General features: G+C 40.8%; 1 protein-coding gene across 12 annotated transcripts in view; it reads right to left on the bottom strand.

The window, feature by feature from the left end:
- DLGAP4 (DLG associated protein 4) overlaps positions 1 to 22,148 on the bottom strand; it is a 398,191-nt gene that overhangs the window by 39,186 nt on the left and 336,857 nt on the right. For 3 of the 12 annotated variants that reach the window (XM_087959405.1, XM_087959409.1, XM_087959408.1), the window contains exon 1: positions 18,089 to 18,387. The exons of 2 other annotated variants lie outside the window; for them this stretch is intronic. Coding sequence is in view for 2 of the 10 variants with exons in the window: in XM_087959403.1 (XP_087815529.1) it covers positions 1,464 to 1,518 (55 nt within the window). In the remaining 8 variants the exon portion in view is untranslated. Of the gene's footprint in view, positions 1 to 1,251; positions 1,407 to 1,463; positions 1,722 to 17,664; positions 18,017 to 18,088; positions 18,393 to 22,148 lie in introns of those variants that run through there. 7 more of the 12 variants (XM_087959407.1, XM_087959410.1, XM_087959412.1 and 4 more) reach the window with 5 other exon arrangements.

Raw genomic sequence — 22,148 nt, 5'->3', positions numbered from 1 at the left:
CTTAGCCACAGATGCTCAAAATTGAGCACAGATTTTCAATTTTGGACCAGTCTCTCATTCTCTCCAATAAAAGAACATATATATGCAATATGTTGAACTGTGGAGTCCTTGTTGTTCTCCCAGCTTGGTTGTTTGGTTGCAGATGTTTCATTACCCAACTAGGTAACATCATCAGTTCTAGTTAGTATGGGGTTTTCTCCCTGTTTAATATACAGAAGCTTGTCCTACCAATATTGGTGGAGGTGAGGCTTGAGAAACTGGGAAGCTCCAGTCTCTCTTTCTCTCTCTTAGTCCCATTTTTCTTACAGCACTGCTGATGTGCTGGGTGGTCCATATAGCCTCCTTTGAGCTCCTGAAGAAAAAGGATATAAATCTAACCAATAAATAAAATGCCATAAGTTTAGCAAGACATCATTAACTTGTATGAGGCAAAGTTTTCTCCAAATTTTCTCAGCAATGACAGAATGAAAAATCTGCTCATAACAACATACCAAACAATCATGTAGTCAGCCACAATGCCCTCAATTCATACAACAGGTCACTTACTGGATGAAGCAGGAAACTAAAGTGCCCAAGCACTCTTGAATAACAGAAGTAATGCTGAAATTATGATGCACAATTCTGTTTTACTTTGTTTTGCCAAGGCTGTAATTTTGCAGTTCAAACATTTTGTACTGTTTCTAACTCCATTTGCGGTAGACTAAACACTACTCTCAAATGATAATGGAACACCGAAAGCATCATCTCCAGTGGATCCGCAACAGACACTCTAACAAGAGATGAACCCTAGAATCTTTACTGCTATATAGGGGCAATTTTACTCTGTGCTGCTATCTGGGGGCCGTCCCGATGTAGTAACCCAGTAACAGGGCTATCTGGAAAAGATCATCTCTCCTCTGGGTGGAAACGCATTTACAGTTGAAAACGACATCCCAATTGAGTAATAAAAGCCTTACAAAGTCACCACTTATGATTCACGTGGCGTCTATCTCAAGTTCACGGAGTTGTTATTTCAGTTTCACTTAAATGGCCCCCACCTCGGTCACACCCGATTAATTGCTCGAAACCCCAAAGTCCTCGATCCGAGATGAGGCGGAAGACAAAAAGACAAGGCAAAAGACAGCGGTACCTCCGCGGTTGTTCTCCCTTCTAATGTCTGAGACGGCTACTTTTAAGGGCATCCAAGGGACAACCGTCCCGGCCAAGAAAGGCAGCATCTAGTAGTCGGCAACCCTTGGAAAGTCTACTCACAAGTTTCAGCCTCGCGGTCTGCTTGCCTGCTTTTTTTTTTTTTTTTTTTTGCCCTCGTACGAGATATAAGTCCCAGAACTGAATCCGGCTGAGCCACTTGGGAGGGAAAGAATCACTCAGCCGGCGAAGGGGTGGAGAAAGGAGGCAGAGCAAGAACCGTCAGCGGCTTGGAGCAAACTTTCGCCCTCCCAGCTGGAACCCGGTTGACTCACAAGCGCTGCCTCGCTCAAGGGAGGGCGAGGGAGACGCTGGCATCCAGAGCCGCATGCTCACAACGCCTTTTCCTCCTCCGCACACGCTGGGGCCGCCGCCGCCCGAGGAATTCTCACACTCAGCCGGCGCTTTGCGCTGCTCTGTCCCACCTCCTCTGCAACACTTCGGCAGGGCAGGAGCGTGTCCCGGGGAGGGGGAAACAGTCACTTTCCCCCCACGCTGAAGAGCGAATCGCTCCCATATAAAAACAACAACTTTCCTCGGCGAGACAGGAAGCCAAGTTCCCTCCGCTGCAGAGAGAAGGGGCGTAACGCTGCTATGGCTGCTTTGCGGCCTGCTGAAAATCCCTTTTCTCTTTCAGAGACCCGAGTTAAATTTGCTCGTAGAAAGAGCTTGGTCTCCTCTGGAGCCGGATTCGAGGCGCTTCCGGCCCTAGAACGGTCGACATACACAACTCTCCCCATTGTTGTTTCCCCTTCCCCTTGCTGAGGCACTAACTCCGGTCAATTTCTCTGGCCTCCTTGGAGTAGATCTTGGAGAAAGTGGCATGACAGGATTACCACTCACTTTATCCCACCGAGTGTGCAGGCCACCTTGAACTATTAATGTGGTTGGCTTAATAATGATTTATGGTATTTTTATGATTCAGCTTTTATAGGTTGAACAACATTAAGCCTAATATTGGTCATAGGTCATCCAAGATGCCACTTTTGTTCCTTGGAGCTCATTTAATACCCACAGAACAAAAAACTAGAATCAACAGAGGAAAGCCCCAGGGGTGCTTTTCAAAAGACAACTGGGCTTTCCTGTTTTTTTATTTGAAAATGTTCAGTTGCCTTTTGAAAGCACCTTTGGGACAACTATGACCAGATGAGGAGAATCTGAGGGATCCTTGGTGCTCTCTGAGCTTGTTTTCTTGCAAATGTTTTGAGTAATGGAACATCTGCAAGAAAATAAACTCAGAGAGCACCAAGGACCCTTCACTTCAACCCTGAACTACAAACATCAATCCTTTATTGGATTGAGAATCTCCATAGACAATGGAGGAAGGGTGAAAAGCAAAGTTTTATCTTCCCTGGAAGGAAGATGGGTATAAGTATCTCTTAATTAAATGGACTGCCTTATGCAGATAGCCAAAGCTATGTTGATACCTGCCTGCAAAAGGTAGGTTGCTGTTGCATTCTTATTAAAGTATATCAAAGACAGGCCTATTTTTAAAGCATATAGTTTAGAGAAATGTATATTTTCACTTTTTAATTAAAAAAATAACAGCTGCAATTAATCATTTGAATTTGACACATTTCAGTGTGGTTACCAAAACATCTCATAATGACTAGCTCTTTAAATACAGTATTTGCAGGGCTGGGTTTCTACTGGTTCTGTCCACCTCTGTAGAACCGGTAGCTCTGAAGAGCAGCAGACATAGAACCAGTTCTATGTCTGCTGATGTTTTTGCCCACCTGGGCTCTTACCTGACCTTTATTTCCTGATTTTTTGAACTTCAGCTGCTGTGTGAGGCACAGCTGCAGTTTAAAAAGCACGAAAAAAGGGCTTTTTGAAAGGCTGCTTCTCTGCACGCAGCATGACGATTTACAGGCAGGCCCAGACAGCATGCAGGGAAGCACATCGTAAATCACCGAACCTCATAAATGACCGAACTGGTAGTTAACCCTGTCTGATCCCACCCCTGAGTATTTGTAATCTATCATTCAAAAATAATTCAGTTCCCACTCAGTGATAAGACTATAGCCTTAAATTGCTTTTGTTCCTGTTTACTGTAGAATTATTTTATAAATGCCATGCTGAACATGTCTAAAAGCCAGAGTAGCACTGCCTGTAATAACTTATGATGAAAAGCCCCTCCGTTATCTTTTTAAAAGAAAAAAAATTGTTGATGTGCATGCTTCCTAAACACAAGAAGATATTTAAGTACATTTATTTTAAAGATCTCACAAAATCTTATCTGCGCCAAGATTATTTATTTTAGTGTAAGGAAAGCTGGCCCAATTTAACTTGACAGCTTTAACGATGCAGTGCTTCTTGGTTGGCTTGTGAATATTGAATACTGAATATGTATATATCTATTCATGAGTCTGCCTGACTCTTGAAGTGCAATTCCTGCAGTGCAAAGTCAACACATATCTCAGAGAGTATGAAAAATGTAGGATTTTAAACCCCAAGAAAACCTTGCTTCATGCAAATACACTAAACCTTTATCTGTTAAATGAACAAGCAATTGAAAGAAACCAGAGTGTCTTAGGGGTTACATTATATGGATTACTCTGAAAATGAACAACTAGAGCAAAAGCCAGAAAAAAAATTATTTGGCCAGAGATTTCAGCATATGTGCATGGTTAGAAGCTTATCATCTTTTAGGGATATTTAATTCTCTGAAACTATTTCAGGAGGCGTACTTCAAGAGACAGATGGTACATTCATGTCTCACTGACTTCTAAACCACTCTTTTCAATCAGAAGCACTGACTTGCCCTGATCTCTGTAGGTGGTCACCCACAAGAAGAGCCAAAAGAAAAATACCAGTTGCACCAGGTTCTTAGTTAGCAGCTTTTATGGTAACAGGTTTAGATTGTAGAGATTATACAGAACTTTTCCAAGAACTTCTTGGGAATGTTCTGCCCAGTTCTAAGCATATATTTCAGAGTTCTTATTTAAAGATGCAAAGGCAACTCCTCCATCAATGTTTTTCTCTATTTTTCCCTGTGAATATTCACATTTTATCTCATTAAATTCATGCTTTTATCTCATTAAACAAATAAACCAGTTAGAGTAAGGTTGTGTATTATAAGGAAACCCCCTCCATTTATAACTCTGATCCTTACGGCCTTCAGATCTTTCTACTAATGAAACTTTGGATCAGGCATGTCCAACAGTCCACATGCAGTCCCACAAGGTAATAAAAGATATATTATTTTTTTGTTATTTATATACATTAACTATATTATGCATTTTATATGCGGCCCAAGAAAACTTCTCTGCACTCAATACAGCCCAAGCAAGCCCAAAAGTTGGACAACCTCGTTTAAGCTGTTGCTGAAAATCTCTACAATTAATTCTTTGAAGTTGACTAAACTCAAGTTCTAATTAATATTTTTTTATACAACATTATGGGGTTTAGGCATGAATACTTTACAAATGTAATCTGTAGGTCTATAAATTTACCACACCTCTGCTATACTTGGCAACATATAATGCAACATTAATGCACAATAAAATTGCACTTTGAACTGCATAGTATAATAAGAATTAATACTTTGTTACCACCATAAACACTGTTAAAAAGTATCCAAAGTACTATTTTATTTGTGAGACAAGGCTACTTTCCATCAGGGGAAAAACTTCCTACACTGCTATCTCTGTAAATCTGAATGCATTTATAGAATGAGCAACTGATACATGCAGCAAAGCCTAAACCAGAAACTTAAGAACTTAAAAGTTCCTCTGTTCATGTAGTAAGATAAAAATTTGCCTTACAGGGAGATAAATCAAAATGCAGAAATGAACATGTTTGCTTGCTCAAGCAACTAGCCTAATACCTCAAAAGCATTGAGCAACATATTTTGCTTATGTAAAGCACTTAGTTTAATCATAATTATTTTTATACTAGTCTCTTCACTCTATCTACTATACATCAAATAGACATATGCACCAGATTTGAGTAAAGCTTTTATCCCAAAGCAGGGTAATTCATACATATGATTCATTCATTCATTCATTCATTCATTCATTCATTCATTCATTCATATATATTTCTTGTACTGTGAGAAATGGCATGATATTTATATTAAGTATTATAATGGGAGAGAACATTGAATTCAATAATGGACAATTCTGTCCTCAAATCAGAATGACTCTTGAAATAATTAGTCCTGGATCAGAGCATCTTGTAAGTTAGAATGACACTACAGTTTAAAAGAGGCCCTTAATAGTATTACTTGCTTGCCTCACTGTTGCTTGGTCTTTCATCCTGAGCGGTTGTATGACTATTCTCTGTGACGTGCATTAGTGAGCTAAATAGGCTCAATGACCTATTTTTGAAAATAATACTGAATCAATTCCCCCCCCCCCCACTTTTTTTCCACTTTCAGCCTTCAGTAATGAATTCCAGTGAATGGGAAGTGTCATTCTTGTTGAGCAGTCCTTTTTTTCTCAAATCTCTTTCAACTTGTGTCTAAAAATTAAGAACATTATTTCCCATTATCAGAGTTATTTATTTAACCTCCCAACTCAATCAAATGACATGGGGGGTTACTTCTGTGAAGTGCAGAGTTACTGATATCTAAAAGAAAGAAATCTTCAAGGTGTGGAAGCATTAATTATAATTTTGTATAAAATTCATTATCCTTTGAGAATTAGCAAGGGGAAACTTACAAAAATATCAGAACAAGCAGTCCTGAAAGCATTTATAACTTTTGGATTCATGTACCCATGAAAAATGAATCTAGGGGAAGAGCCTTTATATTTTCACTCTCAAATTAGCTGACAAATTAAAATTTTGTTTTCAGAGGATCTTTACAGAATTCTGTGATTGTTTTCTAATGTGTACTTTAAAGCAATTGAACAGACAATTCTGAATGTAATACTATTTTACAAACAGCAGTTTGAGTTCACCTACTGTATGTACAGTAATCAGCAATCCATTAGAACAAAGGTGATAAAGTTAGTTTACTGAGAGGACTGGGGAATCCTGGGACTTGAAGTCCATATATCTTAAAGTGACCAGGGGAACAAACACTGTTGTGGAACATTGACTCTTAAAAGCACACACTGGAACCAGAGCAAGGTCAGTACTGTACTCTAGATCAGGAATGTCAAACTCGTGACATCACATCATCATGAGATATATCACAACTTTTCTCCCTTCACTAAACCGGGGATGCGTGTGGCCAGTACATGATGCACCTGGCCTGTGGGCTTGACACCCCTGCTCTAGATCAGCGGTCACCAACCAGTGGGCCATGAGAAAATTTGGGTGGGCTGCAGAGAAATCTCACCCCCAGAGCACCTCCCCCAAAGCAATTAATCCAGGCTGCGCAGAAACACAAGGTTGCGCCGCCCACATGGCCCGCAGGAACCTTCCCCGCCCACTCACTCCTTACCCAGTAAACTTGCCTGCTAAATTGCTATTTTTCCTTTTTCTGACCATCATCTGTTCTGCTGTGCTGGGAGATTTAGATTAGCTAGGAAGCAGGAAATGGTTGGATTTCTTGCTTTCTAGCTAGTCTTTAGATCTTCAGCTCAGTACAGCCAAACCTCCCTTAGGACTGAAGGTTTGCTTGCAAGCAAATTCAGTGCAGACTCACAGCAAGCAAATTTGAGAGACTGAGCTAGCCGATGGCAGGTAGATCGATTACTGAATGATTCTGTGAGCAACTCAATCTGCCTGCTTTGCCTGATTTTGGGTAAAAATTGCTTTTTTTAAAATAAAAAATTCAATATTTACATACATGGTGTGTTGTGAGTTAATTTTGTGAGTTTGCTTGCTAGCAAATTTTATGAGTTTGCTTGCAAGCAAGTTTTATGTGACAGACTGAGCTAGCCAGTGGCAGATAGATAGATTTCTGAATGAATCTGTGATTCTGTGAGCAACTCAATCTGCCTGCCTGCTTTGCCTGATTTTGGGTAAAAGTTGCTTTTTTATATTAAAAAAATCAATATTTATATAAATATAATATTTACATACAAGCCATGCCCAGCCAGTCACACGACCACCAAGCCACACCCACAGAACCAGTTAGTGGTCCCTGGGATCTAAAATTATGAGTTTGGTGGTCCCTGAGGTCCAAAAGATTGGTGACCCCTACTCTAGATCATAGAATAACAGAATTGGAAAGTTCTCTCTTTGGTTTAGAATCAAATGCTTTTAAATTTCAGTCATATGAACACATTATACTGTTCATATTGTTCATACTGTTCATCACAGAGACTGGAAGAAATGTCTACCACTACTACTGTGGATATAGGTATCTGCTACTGAGCTGAATTGTGAGGACTGCATATTGAAATTTCCTTTTCATAGGAATTCATGTGGGTTTGTAACCCATTCATAATATATCAGCTTTAACTGAGCCAGAATACAAACTGTGGACTGTGTTAAGAGCAGAAGCTGTGACAAAAAATATCTTGGAAAATCAAGAATGATTGATCTCTGGCCCAGACCACAAAGCAAGTATTCTGGCATGGCTTCAGTAATGTAGTACTGCTGTGGAATCAATGTTCTTCAGTTATGCAGAAATACTTCTTCAGACTTGTTCCAGCTCTAATTGGCTAAATGCAATCCATTATTGCAAAGGACTTGTGTATATCACTACATCTTCCTTTGCTCATTGAAAATTACACTATTTGACTCCTTATAGTACAGGGGTGTTGAACTCTATTTAATTGAAGGCCGCATCAGGGTTGTGTTTGACCGGGGGTGGGTGGGGGGAGTTGGGATGTGTGTATCACCTTCAAATTTCAAAATTATCCATTATAATTTGATTTTCTTCTGTAATTTCCTTGACACAGGCTCTAGCTATCACATTAAGTAATTTTTAAGATTAGTATTCAAAAACCTTTATTAAGAATTGTTGCTCCATTCTTTTCTTTTTAATTAGCCAAATGGTTGGATTGTCCTCTAGTTCTTTGAAGCAGGGGTCACCAACCTTTTGGACCTCAGGGACCACCAAACTCATAATTTTAAATCCTGCGGACCACTAATATGAATCTTGACTGACGGTGGCTTACTGACGTTTTCCCAGGGTCTCTGCAGAAAGCAGCAAAGACCCTGGGAAAATCCCAAAAATGTCTGCAGGAAAATTCCTCACCCCGTTTTCCTACTGATCAATCATTCTTTATCTGGGATTGCAGGATATCGTTTCCAGCTCTGTTCTCAGGGGGAGAGAGAGACTTTTGGCTTCATGCAAGGAAAGCAGCAAAAGCAGCAGAAGTCTTTCTTTCTCTGCCCCAAACTTCACCCAAAATGAGTCTTTGTGAGACTTGTTGTGCCAGTGCAGCCTCTTGGAGCAGGATGCCTTGCAGGGTCCCAAAGACTCATTTCTGGTGGAGTTTGGGGGAGAGAAAGAAAGACTTTTGCTGCTTTCCTTGCATGCTGCCAAAAGCAGAAGAAAGAAGAAGCAGAAAGAAGCAGCCCAATGGCCATGGGGTGGAGTGGGGCAAGTTCCCTCCTCCACCCTTTCCCCTCTCCCCTCACTACCTCATGTTGTTCACAATGCAAGTGATGCAAGCCTTTTGTTCCTGCAGGCCATGTGGGCAGCACAGCCTTGTGTTCCCATGCAGCCTGGATTAATTGCTTTGGGGGGTGCTTTGGGGTGACATTTCTCTGCAGACTATCAAAATTTTCTCACGGACCACCAGTGGTCCCCGGCCCACTGGTTGGTGACCACTGCTTTAAAGTGTCAAATTTTCAAAGTCCCATTGTTGTTTTCCCTTTAAAAAACCAAAAACCAAAAACCGAAACAATCAGAATTTCCAATGGAATACTTCCTCTAAATAATTCAAAAGTATATTCCAAATCCACCTGACCCTTAATCTGTTAACATTCATAAATAAATAAATAAATAAATAAATAAATATTTTTCTAAAAATTTTAAAATCATAGTTAAACCATATTTCTCCAAGGCAACTCACCCAATGAATACAGTGCAACCTTGCTAACTAAAGGTCCTTAATCTCTCCACTACAGTTAAAAAATAATCCAAAAAGTTATTAAGAAATGAGATTTGTTCCTTAAGGCTTTATATCCTTAAAAGATTGTGGTTTTGGTGTGAGCTTGATGGTATCCTGGATTTCCAGCCACTCAACTCAAAAGCCAGTTGCAAAGAATAGCTCCAGAGTTTCCGTATTCATGATCTATTCATGAAGAGTGGTTGTCTAGAATTACATGGATTATCTCATGGATCTCTCCTACCTCTGGAGAGATTTTGCTGATACAGATCCAGAATCTGACTCTGATTAACTTCATAAATACAGTCCCTCTACCATCAGATGTCAGCTCACCATGGTGTTCACTGCAAGTTTCTGATATTTGAAGAAGATTCAATGCCTTTTATAGGCAGGAATTGTGGCAATCCTGCTGTATTCCTTGTCAGCTATTAACACAGCTAAGTCCCAGATTCATGGCTAGAGTTAATGTTAAAACTCCTCTCACAGCAATGGCATGCACACGTTAATCTCATGTGATGTTGGATGTTGGTACCATTCATCTTTATTCCATAGCATACAGACAGGAGCAGTGATGCAACTTCCAATCTACTGAGTTCAAGTAAGAACATCAGTTAATTACTAATATACAAATTACATTTGTGCAGAGCAGTTGAAGGGATGCTTTGCAAAGGACATGAGCAGTGAGACTTTTTCATTTTCAGTTTGTTTTCATATACTATGATACAAAACTACAAAATGGCTAACATTACTATCCTGCAGACTGATTGGAAAGAGGAAACAAGGATTCAGAATTCCTCAGTTTATAAAAAAAACTACCTGTTCCTCCTGTTTGTTTGTTTTGTTTTCTCTGAGTGATGTGTAAGAAACTGCTATGGTTAAGCCCCCCAAATATAAGTAATATCATTATATTCTTCTATGCACATTTTAATATGAAGAATAGGGCAAAATATTCAGGCTAACAGAGATTCAACAATTCATCCTTCAACTTCACAGCAAAAACCACAGCAAGACTTGCCTATTTCTGCAGAACTCCAGCAGAGTTGAAACAAACTTGGAAACTAGCTTGCAGGAGAAAAGAAATTCATTTGGCATATTCTTCCTAGTTAATAGACCCTGAATTATTTATTGTGCATAAAGAGTGGGATGGATGAAATACAGCTACAATACAACTTTGCAGGATAAGCACCACCTACCTCTTCAGAGCCATAGAATACAACTTCTTCAGCCCAACATATTTTAATACCCAAGATGAAGGTCAATAGAACCTCCTTCCTCTATTTCTCCTAGAGACTTATCATTAAATTTTATTTCATTAGTGGTAAGGAGACAATATTCTTCCCACTTTACCTGTAGACAGTAGACTAGCTAGAGGAGGGGATGTGCAGGGCAGGCTATGCTGAACATACATTTTTTACTTTCCAACAGAGTAGAACAGCCAAAGAATTGTCAACAATGCCTCTTCCATACGACCCATAATAACCAACTTACTCTATGCACTGAAAGGGCCAGGCTGATGGCCACTAGACTTTTTTCTCTTTTCCATAATAGAGAAGAGTGAACAGTAAATGTGGTTGCTTATTTCTTTTTATTTAATGACACAGGACGATACATTGCGTTCTTCCTACTAAACCAAGAAGTTAAAACATTTCTGCTTATCTACTATGAAATATTTGGAAATTTACTAGCAAACCTACAGGTATACCTTGGCCACCTTTAGGAGATCTAAGAGAGTTGAAATAATTTGTTCATTAAACAGGCAGGCTTTTGCAACTCTGCTTGGGAACAAAAACTTATGTTCTACATGTGTCTATGTTTCATGTAAATCTATGGATGAATAAAGAATAATGTATGCTCCAAAGAATAATGTATCCTCAAAAATTGTATAAAGGCAAATTTTCTTAAATGTTTGCAAGTGAAAAAGCTATTCTGAAATGTGATTTATATTTCTGTAATTGATGTGAAAAAAATCACAAGATGATGGGGATACAATTCCACAGTTTAACATATGCTTTAGTACCCAATTCTGTGCAACAAGCCTACTGAAATGCTCTTTATTTGAGTTACAAGAATCCCTCAAATTAATAAATCTGGGAAAACAATAGCCATTGTTTTTCTCCTGGCTAATTGTACCATTGCCATACACTAAATAAATAATTTTGCATCCCAGATCACTTTAAAGCAGGGGTCCCCAACCACTGGGCCGCGGACCGGTACCGGTCCGTGGATCACTTTGCACCGGGGCACAAAGAAAAAAAAATGGCGGCTTTCTTCGCCTTCAGTGAATGCTGCTGGGATCAGGGATCAAGGACACAAATGAAAGAAGGGGAGGGAGGAAGCAACCAAAGCCTGTCCTACTCTCTGGCTCAGTGGCTTCGGTTTCCTCCCGCCTCGTTCCTCTCTCAGTCGCTCTCTCGCTCCTCTACCAGCCCAGGAAGAAACTGCTTCAAAGAAGCCGGCAGGGTGGCTTTTCCTGTCGGCGCAGCTCCCCCGAAGTGCCCGTTCACCCCCACCCCACCGCCAATCAATCCAGGTTCAATCCAGTGCTCCGTTCTGCCTGCCTGCCTTCGTTTCTGGTTGTTTCGGAGCAGCTTCGGCTGAGAATAATAACTATTTGCCTCTTTACTCAGCCGAAGCTGCTCCGAAACAACCAGAAACGAAGGCAGGCAGGCAGGCAGGCAGAACGGAGCACTGGATTGAACTGTGGGTGGCGGGGTGGGGGTGAACGGGCGCTTCGGAGGAGCTGCGCCAACAGGAAAAGCCACCCTGCCGGCTTCTTTGAAGCAGTTTCTTCCTGGGCTGGTGGAGGAGCGAGAGAGCGACTGAGAGAGGAACGAGGCAGACACCTGAGGGATGAGGCTGAGGGAGGGAGGGAGACACCTGAGGGATGAGGCTGAGGGAGGCAGGGGCGAGAGGCGGGGCTTCTCAGCCATCCTGCAGGGACTTGTCCTGAGCCGCAGAGACAGCCGTGGGCCGCCGCCGCCCAGCGCTCAGTTTTGAAGGCGCTCCTCAGCCCGGCGCAGTTCCTGAATCTGCAGCTGAAACCCTCCATTTTAAATGTCCCAATAGAAGAGAATATCTGTCGCTCAGGGTTGCAATGAGGAGGCATTGGCGTTCCCTGAACTTGGTGGTTTGCTGGCAGACATTTTATTACCCGACTAGGTAACAACATCAGATGTTACCTAGTCAGGTAATGAAACATCTGCAAGCAAACCACCAAACTCGGACTCCTCCCCGGTCCTTGAAAAAGTGTTTCTGCATGAAACTGGTCCCTGGTACAAAAAGGTTGGGGACCACTGCTTTAAAGGATTTTGCTGTTATTCTAATAAAAACTATTCTATCATTTAGGTAGAACTAAATCATTAAATATGCCACTCATCAGGGACAATGTGCCCATTATTTATTAAAATGCATGATTAATGGGTCAGGGAAAATTTAGAATCTGGTTAATTGGCACATTCACAAATGTTACTTAAGAATACACTTAAACAAAAAGAAAGTAATGGTACTTGATGTTTTTCTTGAACATCTAATAGCTATAGTTAATGGCAAATCACTCCTGTATCGTTACACAAACTACATGCAATCCATGAAATCATCAAGAATAAATCTCAGTTTGATGCATATTTTATATAACATCAACACTGTCAAAAGTTCTGGACAGAAAGCTCATTTGAATAACTAGCAGAAAAGGTTTGATGCAGTTAATCCAAATGAAATACATCCCTGTGCATTGGGCATCTATCTTTATTCATTCTTCTTTCCAGGAAAAAACCCCAATATAAATGCCTTCATATTTAGATTCTAAATTATCAAAGTTCCTTTCTGAGCTTCTTTCTCTGTGTTCTGCAGCTACAAGCTATGCCCCTCTTATCTGATCATTCCCTAAGCAGCATCTTCCCCTCTTGTCTCCAAGGTCATTGCCACATACCATTACACCCTTCTTACTCATCTTTCTGTTCCATATACATTTCATTTTGCTGGCAACAGGAAGGCAAATTCAATCATGTGGTAAAGCAGGTTGTATCACTTTGTATTCTGGACTAGATTACTTCAATCACTTCTTTTGTCAAAACTAGGTCCCATGTTAAATATTCCATTCTGATTCTAAAATGACAATTAAAAGATTTCTGAATAAGAACAAAAAAAGAGAGTTTATCTTGAAATTGACTCCCCTTCTATTTCATTCTGTGCAGAAAAACAACACTACCAGGTGTGTAAATCATGAAATTGGATGCTTTGAGAGAGAGAGAGAAACTCTATTCGGATCAATAAGCAGCAGTGGCTAAGGTATACAGTTAAGCTTGTTCTAAAGAGGCAACAGGATCTTGGCACAGGTTCACTTTTCTCCAAAGGAAAAAGAAATTAGACTTTCTAAAGACTTGTCTATTCATCACTGCAATAAAGCTAATGCTTGTGTTTTAGAAAACATACACTTCATGTACTTTAAATTCCTAAAATAGTTCTTTAAAGTAGCCCATTATTATTATTGTGTTTATGATTGTGATAGGAGCTTCTTTAAAACTGTATAATAAAATTGTGAGGTGATATTTAAACCAAAATCAAAAGAGGTACAAGACTATGATAGAAAGAAATGGGTTTTTTTAAAAAACTTTGTGCATAATGCTAACACTTGCAGTAACAAAACTTCTACATGTCACAGTTGGCCTTCTATTTTGCTGTTACTGCAAATGTTGTAAAATGGGGACTGTGGATATTAGAAGGGAATCATATCAATTTTTTTTGCTCTTTTTTAATGCAGTAAATTTATTTCAAGGGATCCTCCAGGGCAGAAAGGTTGAGAAAGGCTAGATGAGAATGAATATAAGCCCTGGTAAATAAATAGATGTCTTTCTCCATTATTTAGGTAGACATTTATTTAAAAATGTTTTCCATTTTCAAATATGATAGAGCTCGTATCATGTTTCCCCTATTAGTATCTAGGGCTAGATATTAATATAAAAGATAAAGGTTTTCCATGTCCACTCATGTCCAACTTTACTGGGTGATGCTCATCTCAGTTTCTTAGCCGAGGGAGCCACGTTGTCTGAAGACGAATTGGTGGTCATGTGGCCAGATTACACCAAGGCTCATGGAAAGCTGTTACCTTCCCACTGAAGCGGTACCTATTTGTCTACTCGCATTCGTATGCTTTCAAACTGCGAGGTGGACTGGAGTTGGGGCAAGTAACAGGATCTTGCCCCATTGCATGATGGTTGTCAGTTCCAGCTGATAAGCTCATTGTCTAACTGTTGAGCCATTGCACCCCTAGATATTAATATAAAGAACACTTATTCCATCCTCATGAACCAATGTATTTCAAAATCTAACCTATAATTTATATATAACTTCTTTAATTTCTCATACCTTACAAAACTGACTACATATTTCCATCATATGTGTACCATAGTGTTATGTGCTCCTTTTGCATATTTTTATTACTGTTATCCATGTACTCTATGCCATACGACAAATAAATAAATGTTTGCATATAGTCTGCTGAATGTTGGGAAATACAGAAAATAATTTAGATGAAAAATGTTACCTATCACTTCAATAGAAATACCTGCCTCTTGCGTTATAGTTACAATTTGCTTTACATAGATATAGATCCTTCTAAAACTGGAGGCATTTGTTTACACACTAAGAACCTATTTTTAGTTTTACATTTTAAAAGAATGGAAAATATATAACATCTTAAAGAAATTCAGTATAAACAAATACAGAAGTACCAAGCTATCCTTAAACAGCAAAAGACATGGTATTAATGGATTTTATATTGTGTCTTCTAATTTCTCATATATTAGCTTTCTCAACTAGATGCTTTCTAAAAAAATATCAAGCAGCTATAATTCCCAACCCATATGTCTAAAGGAAAAGTTTAATAATGCAGGGATTACCATTCCAAAACATGTCAGTAATGACACTGACATTAATGAAGACATCAATTTAAATACAATTTAAACAAGTTTGACTTGTTAAATACTGTCAAATATTCTGAACTTTTGGATAGACATGTGTTGTTATTCCCAAGGTTATTTAGGGCAAAACCTAGGAAATTTATCAATGGCATGATGGTAAATTTGATGGGATATTGATATGCTACACAAACAGCTTTTGGAATGCCAAATTACCATCAAATTTGACCAAATTAGAATTTAGTTGGCTTTGCATTTAGTAAAATATTACATTTAGCTCCAGTTCTACTAATATGGATATTATTTCTACCAAATATGTTTAACTTTGCAACTATTTAAAAAACCCCAATACTTCAGAAACTTAATATTTAGCATTTCTATGTTTTGAACATAAAAACTGAATAACATGCAAATTCACCAAAGGATAGGCATTTAGCCTGTAGTCTAGCATTTCTTAGTAAATAAGGTCAGTCTGTAAATAAGATAATTTTTGGTTCAGATTTCAGATGTAGACATTGAACACAGAATAAATGGGGCATAACTGGAGAACACGGATCACTCCCAGAAACAGGTATCACCTTTCTGTGAATGTTCTTAGACCAACTGGAATTTTTCATTATATAAGAACACTTAAATTTTTGCCTGGTCACACTTGTAATACAAGAGACTTTTAGAACTGCAGTTTCCCTATCAGCTTACATGGATATGCATACATTATCTACAATGATCATGTCTTCAGAATTATTTATGAATTCAAACTCACTGCCTGGTTTCTTCCTCTTTAGAATAACATTTTTCATTTTAAATTTCATTCCCTGAAATTTTTGTTTGGTTCGTACCACATTCTAAAATTACTCCTTGCAGGATAGTTTTACTCCCTAAAGGCCCATTTCACCACAGAGCAATTTGTCCCCTCTAGTAAACTCCTCAGGAATTGCTAAGCAACATAGGATTCTGGCCAATTAAAGGCTCATTTGTTTAGAGGATGCAGTACTTCAAACATATTTTCCTTATAAACAAAGCAGATCATTACCATTCTTCAGTTGTAGCTGTCAAGAAATAGTTCACATATAGAAACCTTTGGGATGAAAATAACTTTTTAAAATGGCTAATTGGAAGATAAGGTTGCCTTCAATGCCTTTAAGGAAATCAAGATCAGAGATTTTTTTAAAAATCAAACAGAAATATAGGTGACACCTTAAAATCTATCAAATGTATTACAGCCCTAGTTTTCAGTGAGTGGAGTCCAGTTGATGAGATACATGAATAAACAGCCTTAGGCATTCTTATCTCATTCTAAGCTGAATAGAGATGCCAAAAAGCAGCTTTGTATAAGGATCATTTAGTTCCTTAGAGAATTATTCATGAAGAATAATATCTGGCAATGAAGCGAGAAACTGAAAGCAATATTTAAAAACTAAACACTTTGGTGGGTGAAAGCAGTGAATAGTTTATTCACATCCAATTTAATAAATCTTCATTTATAAATATAATGCTACTAGTTATTTATTAATCAACATTTAGAGACTAAACAAAAGGCTCAAAGGCATCATCATAATCAAATAGATGAGAACTATATTATTTTGCACTTAAGACAATAACTTTTCAGTCTCTAATATTTTTCATTTGCTTAGCCTATTAACACTTAAGAATCTCTCAAATGCAGTCTTGTTCAGTTCCAATAAAAAAAAGTTTATGTTCATATACCACTGTCCTGTTCCATAGCTTTAAGTAAAATGCAAGGTGAAATCTACTTTTCACCTTTTTCTGACAACCTTCAGCAACAGTCCCCAAGAGGACACTTTTCATAATCATGACTGTACACATTTGCAGTTTGGGGCAAGAGAAATTAAACTGTCACCCCACGGAAAGCCCAGTGCTGAAACTTTATGTAGCTTTCATCAGAATCCTAGCAGTTGGCTTACCAAGGCAAATCTAAGCTAGTTAGCCCCCAATCTGTGTCATTTCCATCACTCAAAGCAGAGACAAATGCACACACAAGACTGATGTTCAGTATAGCATAAATATAGGGAAATGATATCACATCCTGCCATGATCTGGAATGCCAATAGTAGGCTAAAAAAATCGGAATCAACATTCTCATTCAAGCACAGAGCCATGCACTGAGGAAGAGGGGACTTCTATGCCTCCCCTCGCCCCCACTGAAGCCCAAGCTCAGGATTTAGCTGAAAGTGCAAAGGAATCGGCAGGAAGGAGATTTTTTTTGGGGGGGGAGCAGTCGGGAAAAGAGCCCTTTCCTACAAAAGGCGAGTTACCTACCACGCCCGCCCACCCACTTACTCCCGGCAGCTTTATATCTGAAAGCCATTCACTTCCAACAGGAAACGGGGAATTCTCTTTGGTACTTAAAAAAGCCACAGCTAGCGTATTGTATTATATCTGCGCACGCACAGAAAGCGCTGAAATGACAGCTGGAAACACCGGAGGAAAAAAAAATAACATAAAAAAAGAGAGGATACGTATAATTCAACTAAAAGCACAACCTTGAGCAGTGCACGGTTGCTTGCGCAGCCAATCCTTGGGGTTTTGTGTTTTTTGCATGCCAAAAAGGGAGGAAAACCCACAAAATTCTGTACACTCACATTGTTTAAATAGTTCCAGACACAAAGCCATGGGAGACACAAAGAGGATGAGGGGACTAGAAAGAGAAAAAGGGGTAAAGAGAGAGAAAGGGAGAGAGAGAGAGAAAGGAACGAAACCGGCCTTCGTTTGGCCTTGGGAGGAAAGAGAGAGGAATGGCGCTACGGCAGAAGGGCAAAGCCGGATTCCACTCTGCTCATTCAGAAAACAACAAACTGGTCCCGGTCGAGGAAAGAAGAATGGGGCGGAGGACGGGCGGGAGGCACAGCCGGGCCTGCCCCAGTGGCGCTTCAGACCGTGGCGAGGGCAAGGAGCGGGCAGCTACGGCTACCGAGAACGACGATCTGACCGGGGCTGAAAGAAAGATACAAAGTAAGAGAAAAATGCCGCGATACACAACAGGCTACGGCAAGCGCAGACACTCACCCTCCTCCCTCACTCACTCAGCCAGCCCATCCGCTGCCCGTTAGGTACTTTCAAGGGGAGGAGCATCGGGGTTGTTTAAAGCCCAGGGCTGGCCACGCCCACCTCCCCGGGCCGCGCCCGGCGACAGCGGGAGAAGGGGAGCGAGCGGGGCGCTGGCCGCGGAGACGTCGTGCCGAAAGCGGAGCGGGGTGGGAAGCCGGGAAGGAGGAGGACCGGGCGACAACAACGGCGGCCCTCGACGGCTGCCAATGGAAGCGAGGGGGCGGGCGCTCTGCAGCACCGAGCTTCGTCGGTCGTTGCAAAGGAAGGCATGGCTGGCTGGCCCAGCTACTACACCAGCTGCGAGCCTCCTCCGACTTCGCGTGCGCTGCCCAACCGGTTCCAGCTGGTATTCCGCACATGCTCACAAAGCCCCGTTTTGCCCCCTCGTCTGCCTCTGCCTGCTCGGCGAGGGAGGCAGCCGAAAGGTCAGCCAAGTCCGCCGTGACAAAAAGGCGAAGGCTTCAAGGCCGCAGCTGCACCGGGGGAAGAAGGCTCGCGCCAACCTCCCCACTCCGCAAAGTTTGTTTTTGGTTCCCCCCTCCCCCCTTCTTGTCTCTCCCCCGCGCCTCCTCCCCTCCCCGGCGCGAAGAGGGGGAGAAGAGCTCCCCCTGCAGCCAGATGGATAACAGGTGCGGTCGCCCCCGCGGAAGGGGGCGCTTGCTCAGGGCAAGGGCGGTGCAGAGGGTGGGAAGTCGCGTGTTCAGAGCGGTGCTAAAATACCTGCGGGTCTAATGGAGGAGGAAGGAGGGGTGGGGCATTTCGAAGGCTCCCTGGGCTCTTTCTAGGATCGCCTATTGGTCGCGATCCAAGCGGCGATGCTGCCAGCTTAACTCTTCCCTGCCCGCCAAAATCGACCTAAGTCAATGCTATAAAATCAGGTCGACCGGCGATCCTATTTCGACGACCTTCGAGCTACTCGTGCCTTGGTTGTGACGACAAAGTGCTCCAGACACTCCTCCAGCCAGAGCGCTCTATTCCAGGGGTCTCCAACCTAAGCCCGGAGGACTTCAACTCCCAGGCCAGGCTTAAAGTTACCAAGGATGGAGATCCCTGCTCTATTCCGTTCAGCTGGACAATGAAGAAAATTAAGGTCTCAAAGCATTAAACGGTGGAGGGTGCTCCCACAGCAGCCCAAAAACAGTTCAAGTGGAATTTTGACATTCCAGAGCAGAGTGGAATCTCTCCTCACCCAAATCCTGATATTTCACTTGGGGAATTTTTATCAGGTTTTTGAAATAGAACATAAAAGGTCCCTCTGTGGTCTTCTAGTCCAGCCCCATGTTCAAAACTGCAGACCGTATATTCCATCCCAATCACATCTATTTTTGAAAACTTTTGGTATTGGAGCACCCACAACAGGCTTGGAGGCAAGCCAGGGATGGGATCCGACCAGTATAACTACTGGTTCCGTTGCTCTGCGTCGCGTGAGTGCAATTTACGACCTGCTGAGCTGACAGCTGAGCAGCGCTGCGTGCAAGTGCGCAGCGGTTGGAAAAGCCCTTTTTTCCTGCTTTTTCAACCACAGCTGCGTCACGCAAAGCAGCTGCAGTTGAAAAAGCAGGTAATAAAGGTCAGGTAAGAGCCCAGGCGGGCGGGTGGGCCAAAACAGCAGCAGACATAGAACTGGTTCTATGTATGCTCGCTCTCTGCTGCTCTTCAGAACTACCGGTTCTACAGAGGTGGACAGAACCGGTAGAATCCCACCCCTGAGCAAGCTATTCTATTGATTGGCTGTTCTCACTGTTAGAAAACATTTCCTTATGTCTTGGTTGGATCTCTCTTTAACAAGCAATTACTTTAACAATTACTTCTTATCCTGCCCTCAGATGCTTTGGATCCAGTCTTTCAGCCCCTGAAGAAATGATAGTGTAAATAATGAAAATGCCTCTTTAATTCCTGAATTCCTGGACCATATCAGATACCGCTAGACAAATCCATAAGCAATGAGGCTACAGGCGTCCTAATACTGTCATTGATTCCTGCCTTCTGAATCATAGGGTGCATCCCTCAAGCAGCAACTGTTGCTGAATAGCAGGAGGTAATCACCCCTCTGCTGCCCATTTTTGCAAGCTTCCCACATGCATCTGGTTGACAGCAGTGACTCCGAATGCTGATTTATTTTCCCCTTTCTGAGCAGTTACCTTAAAAGGACCAATGTTTGACCTAGGAGCATTTTTAAAAATAAACATGAAACTATTTATTTAAATGAACAGAATTCTCTTAAATTTTAGAGTTACGGTTAGGTACTTTCAGATCAATTATGTTATTGTGTAATCACTTTGCTTTACTCAAAAATATTTATGGGAAACCCAGGCAATGGTATTTTTTATCTGTAAACTCCCCTTCATGCTGTTTTTTCTTTTCTTCCTCTTTATTGTTAAAAAAGAGAAGGAAAAGCACAGTGCCTTTTGACTGGTAGTTCTAAGACTTACTCATCTGGAAACACCCTTATGGAGTGACATATCCATACTTGCACAGAGACAACTACTCAGCCTGAAACAGGTTCTCATAAGCAACAAATAACACAACAATGATGCTTATGTGGGAGCCAGATCCTCCAACAAGTCCAGATGTCTGCTTTGCCCCCACATTTATTACCCATAATATTGTTACAGGCCCCACAATTTTACATGCAAGATTAGAGGGGTTTTCATACACCCTTCTTCTGATGTGAAAAATGCCATCATTTGCCAGATTCTGTGCAGAGGTCTCCAACCTTGGCAACTTTAAGACCTGTGGACTTCAACTCCCAGAATTCCTCAGCCAGCTTTGCTGGCTGAGGAATTCTGGGAGTTGAAGTCCACAGGTCTTAAAGTTGCCAAGGTTGGAGACCTCTGCATAGGACAAAACAGGTAAGACGTATGCAAAAGTATTACATTTGATGTCAGAATTCAAAGCAAGAACAAAAGTAAATGAGGATTTCCCAGGACACTCTATTACAGATTTCAGAATATCAGTTTTCGGCTGAAGAAAATTTAGCAGCACAATTGAGGGAAGACTACTAAATCACATTCATCAGTCTAGGAAGGTTTACCAAACAATGAGCTTTAACCATTAATTTTTCTCGCTTGTAACCTGCATCTGTGTAGCCCCTTCCTTCTCCCTATTTTCTCCTTTCTCCCTATCCTAATTTAGCAATAGCAATAGGACTTAGACATATACTTCTCCATAATATTTTACAGCACTCTCTGAGTGGTTTACAATGTCAGCCTATTTCCCCCACTAATCTGGGTCCTCATTTTACCGACCTCAGAAGGATAGAAGGCTGAGTCAACCTTGAGCCCATCAGGATCAAACTCCTGGCTGTGGGCAGAGTTAGCCTGCAATAGCGCATTCTAGCCACTGCACCACCAGGTGTCTTCTCTTTAAATCCATACAGTTTATGCATCTGATGAAGTGAGCTGTAGTTCATGAAAGCTTATGTCTTTTAATAACACTTGTTCCGAAAAGCTGCTACCAATCTCCTGATTTCAAACTGGGGAAAATGGACTGAAAGGGTGCCCTGTTCAGAGTAATGCTTATATATCACCTATCAGTGTTTTATTCAGAGCTTAAATTAGGACTGCGGAAAAAAACACCCAGTTTTTATATTTGAATCAAAAATGATTTGATTAAATTTCTGAATCAAATTCACGTTTTAAAGAGGGGTTTTGATTCAGATTAATAGTTGACGCAGTTCAGATGTCTCTGAATCATTCCAATTATTTCATAGCCTTTGGCATATCTACAGGAAGGCATTTTTTCCGAGTGGAACTGATTTTTAAAATGGAAACTGTGATGCAACTATTTCATCCAGTTCTGAAAAAAAAATACCATTTTTTAAATATTCCTCAACATTTTGCTGTCATGTTTTAATCTAATTTTAATGTACACACTTCCCTTAAAATCCAAACAAATAAAAAATGAAACAATACAATGAAGCTTTAGAAAAATGGATTTATTGAAACAATGCATCTAAAATGTTCTTCACAATTCCCCTGGACCTGTCTGCACCTCTTCTACTTCATAGAGTGTATGA

This window comes from Notechis scutatus, chromosome 3 (genome assembly GCF_049901735.1).
Source record: "Notechis scutatus isolate UNSWTSFEM ecotype Mainland chromosome 3, rNotScu1.2, whole genome shotgun sequence".
Lineage (NCBI taxonomy): Eukaryota > Metazoa > Chordata > Lepidosauria > Squamata > Elapidae > Notechis > Notechis scutatus.
The sequence above is the reverse complement of the archived record's forward strand: the minus strand, read 5'-3'. Positions and strand labels throughout refer to the sequence as shown.